This window comes from Daktulosphaira vitifoliae, unplaced genomic scaffold, assembly GCF_025091365.1.
Source record: "Daktulosphaira vitifoliae isolate Bord-2020 unplaced genomic scaffold, ASM2509136v1 Scaffold_5, whole genome shotgun sequence".
Taxonomy (NCBI): Eukaryota; Metazoa; Arthropoda; class Insecta; order Hemiptera; family Phylloxeridae; genus Daktulosphaira; species Daktulosphaira vitifoliae.
Window position 1 is genome coordinate 17,859,370 of NW_026099576.1, and position 6,973 is coordinate 17,866,342.

General features: G+C 37.6%; 1 protein-coding gene across 1 annotated transcript; it reads left to right on the plus strand.

The window, feature by feature from the left end:
• Positions 1-2,074: 2,074 nt before the first annotated feature.
• LOC126908219 (zinc finger BED domain-containing protein 5-like) lies at positions 2,075-3,919 on the plus strand. Its single transcript, XM_050690131.1, has one exon. It carries the CDS (start codon positions 2,075-2,077, stop codon positions 3,917-3,919), a length of 1,845 nt encoding a protein of 614 aa, XP_050546088.1.
• The last annotated feature ends 3,054 nt before the right edge of the window (positions 3,920-6,973 follow it).

Consider the following 6,973-nt stretch of genomic DNA (forward strand, 5'->3'; position numbering starts at 1 on the left):
TAATATAATGTAATGACTTGAAGAAAGCCTAGTTTTTAAAATTGGATGGACCCTATATTTTCTTTCTTCTTTTTGTTTTCGTCTTCTCATTCTACGATATACGACGACCCACAGCATCTGACACGTCCATTTCCGTTGAATGTATAACACAAAGTGTATGTAACAAGAATATTTCGAGTTTGACGCAAGTGTTTGCGCGTCAACCTAGCCTAATAATTGACAGATTTTAATGATCAAGGTGGCTATAGAAAGCTGATCACTGGGGAAGTGTTATCAGAAAAAAAAATTGATTATTTTAATAAATAAAGGTGCTAAATAACAAAATAAAATCACCTTAAATAATTATATATACAGAGTGATCGAAATCTGGTAACACTTATTTTCTCAGAAACTATTAGGAATTTAAAATTTTTGTAAAAAGAAAAATTATTAAGTTTATAAAAAAACTAAAAAAACACGCTTTTAAAGCACATCGAACTAAAAAGTTAAAAATAATTTTTCAATTATGAATAAAAAATACCAGTATTATTGTGATAAAAGCGTGGGTGCTTTGGGCCACATTTTTCGTATATTGAGCGCCCGACGCTTTTATCACATAATACTAAAATGTTTTATATACTAGTTGTGACGTCATGTCTGTGTGTGTACATACTATCACCGTCACCACCAATGCCAGTGCCATCACAGTCGAGGCATCCGTCGCCCAAAAAAATTTTCTGAATGATGTTTATTGTGTTAGAAAATTATTTATTTAATAATCAGTTAATCTGCCATTAGGGTATGGTGTTAGTAAAAACAAAATCATACTACTAACAACGAGTCACAAAAATTATCACCACGCCTCCGACCGATCACGTCAAACAAAATATACAATCGGGAACGTCATTTATTACAAAGCGCACCATCAATTTTAAACAAAATTTAGCTAAACTTGTAAGTTTAGATTTATATTATTAAATATAAAATTTTACGTGGAATAAAATATTCTATTTTTTTTAGATTGATATGTGATTAGAAACTTATATAATTACTATTAACAGTAAATTTATAAGGAAAACTCAATATTTTGATAGAAACATTTGATTGTAATAAATCATATAAATAGAAGTGTTATTAAGTATTTCTATTCAACTCTTGGTGTTTAAATTATTATGCATATTGATATACTGCACATAATACATTCTGCCTGTTACATTTTTTTTAATTAAAACTAGGCTCTGCCTAGATGGAGCTCCGTCCTAGACCCCGAGCTCTACGAGTGTTTTGCAGAAAAAATATTACATCAAAATCAGTGTAACAAAAATATATTAAAATTGTTATTATTAAATAAAATCAGGAAAATTCAAAAAGAGAATATAGTAAAATGTATGGGGTATAACGTTGACGTTTAGACGTATTCAAAAATTAATTTAGGAGGGTAATTAATATTTTTTTACTTTGTTAAACATGCTCTAAAATTTTTTTGTTAAAAATTAAAGTGATGATCAAACAAAAGGACATTATTTTATTATCCTTATTTCATAGAAAATGACTAAAAAAATATTGATATCGCTGGTTCAAAGGAGGCCAATATCTCCCTTAAATACACAACAATTATTAATATTCTAATTATGATAATTGTGTTTATATGATAGAATAATTACAAAATAATTCAGCAAGTTATTATACATGGGACTTTGTCAAAAATTTAATTTTGATAAAAATATTGGTAACTGTGATTTAACGTTGGGCAGCATAGTTGTCATAGAATCTATGACAACTATTGGGATTATCTATGACATAGATAATCCCAATTTAAATGATAAACTTTATATACCAGGGCTTCCCTAACTGTGCGTCGCGGCACTAACCCAAGGGCGTCGCGAGGCGAACCGCATTTGGTAGTTTGTATCGACGCGACCATCTCCAGTGAGCGCCGCGCGCAGTCTGTCGGTGTCGACGTTCGGCGCGCGGGGCTGGCCGTTGACATCCCCCGCCCGTTCCCCATTCCCCGTGCGTTCATGTCGTTCGTTCAGTCGAGGTTTTGTTTTGTTTAATTACGCACGCGGACGTTTGATATTGAGTACCTATCATTATGGATAATTATATTCAGAGAGATAGAAAACGAAATGAAAGCTCAGGAGAAAGCAGTAAAGAAACAACAGATAAACGAAAGAAATATAGAAAATATGACGACCAATATTTAGATTTTGGGTTTACATACATTACTAAAGGAAATGAAGAACTTCCTCAATGTGTTGTTTGTCATAAAGTGTTGGCAGCTGAAAGTATGCTTCCTAATAAACTAAAACGTCATTTGGAAACAACTCACAGTCATTTGCAAGGTAAGCCGAAAGACTTTTTTGTTAGAAAATTGCGAGACCTGAAACATCAGTCCACGGCTTTGCTTTCAAGAGCGTCAGTTCCTTCCAAAGCATTGCTCGCCTCCTACAAGGTAGCTCACCGTGTCGCCAAGTGTAAGAAACCTCACACGATTGCTGAGGAACTGATTTTACCTGCTGCGGTTGATATGGTGTCAGTGATGATTGGAGAATCGGCGGCTAAAGAAATAAAAAATATACCGCTTTCAAACAATACTATTAGCCGCCGTATTCATGACATGGCAGAAGATATTAATGAGCAAATTGTGGAAAAACTTTCATGTTCATTTGCCATTCAACTGGATGAGGCGACCGATAGTAATGACGATGCTCAATTGATATGTTACGTGCGGTACATACAAGAAATAAATGTATGTGAGGATTTGTTATTTTGCAGAAAAATATATGATAGTGGTAAGGCTATTGATCTATTTAAGATTTTGGATTCTTACATGGCCGAAAATAATATTAAATGGGAGAACTGTGTGGGTGTGTGTACGGATGGTGCTCGAGCGATGTCTGGACAGTATGGAGGACTACAAGCTCTCATCAAAACCAAGGCTCCAAATGTAAAATGGACACATTGCGTCATACACAGAGAGGCCTTGGCTGCAAAGAACATTTCACCTGAATTAAGTGCTGTGATGGACATAGTTATCAAAGTGGTGAACTACATTAAAACACGACCTGTGAAAGCAAGGTTTTTTCATAAGCTTTGTGAAGAATTGGGTGCCCAGCACACCTCTTTAATTTATTATTGCAACTCTCGCTGGTTGTCCAAAGGCAATGTACTCGCACGTGTGCACGAACTACGAAATGAGTTTTACACTTATCTACAGACCGAATCACACAATGATGCACAAAGTTTTATTAATACTGATTTTCTAATAAAATTGGCATATCTCTGCGACATTTTTCAAAAATTAAATGAGCTTAATAAGTCCTTGCAGGGAAACAATACTCACATACTGCAACTGGCAGATAAAATTACTGGATTTCGAAAGAAGTTGCTGTTATGGAAGAGAAAATTAGAAGAAGGTCAAGTAAATACTGACTGTTTCCCTGCTTTACAAGGCATTCTACATGAAAAATCGATAGAGACCCTCGATCCCTCCATAAAAATAATATTTACACAGCACTTGTCATCATTAAATGAACATTTTGCCAAATATTTTCCTGAAAATCTGGAGCAATATGACTGGGTTAGGAACCCTTTTCAGTCGACACCACCATCAACACTTTCCACAGCGGAGGAAGAACAACTGATTGAACTGTCCTGTGACTCCAGTCTTAAGCTCCAATACGACAAAGACAAACTGCTCGAATTCTGGAGCTCAGTTTCTCATGAATATCGTGCCATCAGCACTGCGGCATTGAAGGTTCTGCTACCCTTTGCGACATCGTACTTGTGCGAAACAGGCTTTTCTGCAGTTGCAGTAATTAAAAATAAGTACAGATCGAAAATTAATGTCGAGAAAGAAATGCGAGTAGCTATTTCCAATCTTGAGCCCCGTTTTGAAAAGCTATGCTCAGAAAAGCAAGCACATCCGTCCCATTAGTTTCGGCTATGTTTTTATTTTGTTATTAATAAAAAAATATAAAATGTATTCGGAGTTTTTTCTGATAACTTGTTACTTGTCTAGAACTACAACTAGGCATGGTAGGCAGTTTTCATCACTGGGGGCGTCGCAAAAAAATGGCCCATCCCCAATGGATTGAAGTGATTTTTTTATCATATCTCAGGTATGTCATTGGGCGCGTCTGGTGAAAATTTCAAACCTTAAGTTGTAAAATGTCAGCGAACGTTTTTCTCGAAAACGGTCGAAATTTTAAAACGCTAGCGGGTGAGCGGCAAAAATTTCTGACCCTCCTCAATAATTTTCTCGTAGTTTGGTGACCCAGTACTTTTGTTGAACAAATTTTTTTTGATAATCCGAGCACGCTTATTAATTTTTCCAAAAAACCGTTTTTTTCCTAATTCTATTATATAATAACATATATTTATTGATTATTCACGTAACATAATTAATATAACAAAATATTTGTATTATTAATTAGAAGGATTTTGTTATTATTTAGACCATATGCTAAACTTTAATAGCAGATTTGAAATAGGCATAAAATGGGCTTAGAAAAGTATATTTTGGTCTCAGATGAAAATTCTTTGTAGACCAATAAATNAGGCATAAAATGGGCTTAGAAAAGTATATTTTGGTCTCAGATGAAAATTCTTTGTAGACCAATAAATTTATTTATAAGTAACAAACAATTTTTTTTTTTTTGAAAAGTATTGCATCAAACCCTTTAACTTTTATACATGTTTGCCATAAAAGTAATATCTACTTAATAATTTTTTATAATTTCTCCGTAAAAATTACAATACTAAATGATTAAACATCAATTTCATACTCTATTTAATTGCTATAATATATAATTATTCATAAATTATACTTTTACATCTAAGAACAGCTAATCCGGATATATATAAGATTGTTCAGTAGAACAGAAACTTTTACCGAAGAATTACCGGAAAAAATTCAATTTCCACAGAGGAACCGGGAAAATCTGAAAACACCGGACGGTCCGGTGAAAAAATAAATTTTTCCGGGGGGGGGGAGCAACCCTCCGATGAACTCGGATTGAACTTCGGTAAAAGTGATCGCATGACCAGATCTACCCGGCTAAAAAATCAACTAGATCGTTTTACTGAAGGGGATTGGGTTTATTACCGTGCACATCCCCTATCTAGCGCTGAAAAGGAATTTCATGCGGGGTTTGCACCAAAATGGCTAGGTCCAGTGCAAATTGGTTAACGATTAGATAAGGGGGTCTATGTAACCAAAGGTAAAAGTCATTTGAAGCTTCACGTTTCGGCCCTTAAACGTGCAGCTCAATTGGGGTAGTCTAACGCTTTTGATTGGTTACAGAATGACGGAACAGCAAGCCAACAACAATCAGCGTCAATCGCGTCCAAACCGCCCATCACGAGCTGCAGCAGCCGAGTTGACAAATATGTTGCGGAGCGTCATGCGGAAAATGAGGAGAGGTGTGACCATCCTCACAGGCGAACCGACAGACGATGTTCCAACCGGCTGGACGGTCGAAAAGGCGAGGAGAGCGGAGCTGTGGGAGATTCGGGCCAATCCGCTGTTATGGGCCGTTTATGAGAGAGGGGTCTCCGACAGCACCCGGCGTTTGGGAACCGGACCAGAGGTAGTGAGGCGTAGGGACAGACGGACCCGAACAACACGTGGGGTTTCCCCAACCGGCCCAGAAGCGCTTGGAACGCCGGAGGCCCCAACCGCGGGTCGAACGGGTGAATCACTGTCACAGCGTGCGCGACGAAAACGGACGATTTCGTCTGCGTGTACAGCCTACGTCGGGACAGGTTCCGCAAAGGGCTTAAGAACCGGAGCGGTCACGCGCCGGGACTCATCCTCAGCTACCCGTGGTAACACAACAGCGTCAACGCCAGAGGACAGGGTCCGAACGGGGAGTAGCTGGAGGGCGGCAGTCGAGCCCGAGCATCATGGAGACATCCGGGGACCGTCGGCATAGCCAACCGGTAGTTTTTGTGGGAGGTGACCGGCCAGTCCGACCCTATGCCATTTTATACAGCCCGACGTTGACGCTATACTGAACGCGCCCTCCATCTATATGTCCGATGTTGAAGGGCTGGAGGACGTTCCCCCAGACCAGCTGCCGTAGGCGCACTGTAGGGCCGACCAATCGGACTGGGGGGGGAGTATGTCGCGGTCGCGTCGCATTTCCGGTGATACCGCCGGATGGCGATCGCGGCGCTTCCTCTTCACGTCCGACAGGTTGCGCTATAAAATTATTTAATTTACTTATTGTGTAATTAAGATTATTGTTGTAGTTGTCTAATAAAAACGCTATTGGTTTACTATTTATTATTATTATTATATTTACTACCTTGAACACATCAATATAAATAATAAATATTGGACACAATAATAATATTAATATTTTATTAAATAAATAAATACGAATATATGTCAGTTGTCGAAAATAACTCAAATATATTTATCTTTAATAATAATATAATTGGTACTATCTTAAAGTAATTCAGTAAACCAAAATTGATATATTGATACAACAAAATGTAAAAATACAATCAATTTTGTTAAAATTGTAATTAATCATTAATTAACTGTCCATAAAATAATAAATCTAATATTATTATCGTACTTGGCATAAAAAATTAAAATTCTAGAATCNATTTTTGACCCTAGCTAACTCCACTCCGTAGGGGGGTGGTGTGGCGGTCGAATATTCTAGAATGTCCGGCCGCCGCCGCCTCTAGAAGATTCGTCGCTCTACATAAGCGTGTGGCGGTCGAATGTCTAGAGAGTTCCGACGCCGCCTCTAGAAGATTCCTCTGACTATTTAAGGGCAAGATCGTCGCTCCAGTCAGTCAGTCGATCAGTCAATCACTTACGCATTCTGTCTTACACGCGCTTCGTTTCTCGCTGTTATTTATTAGTTCGTAAAAGTGTTTATTACTTCTATATATTACACCTCGCTACATTGGTGACCTCGACGATAATAAGTATGAACGCCGAAGAACTACGCAATCAATTGGAGGAGTTACG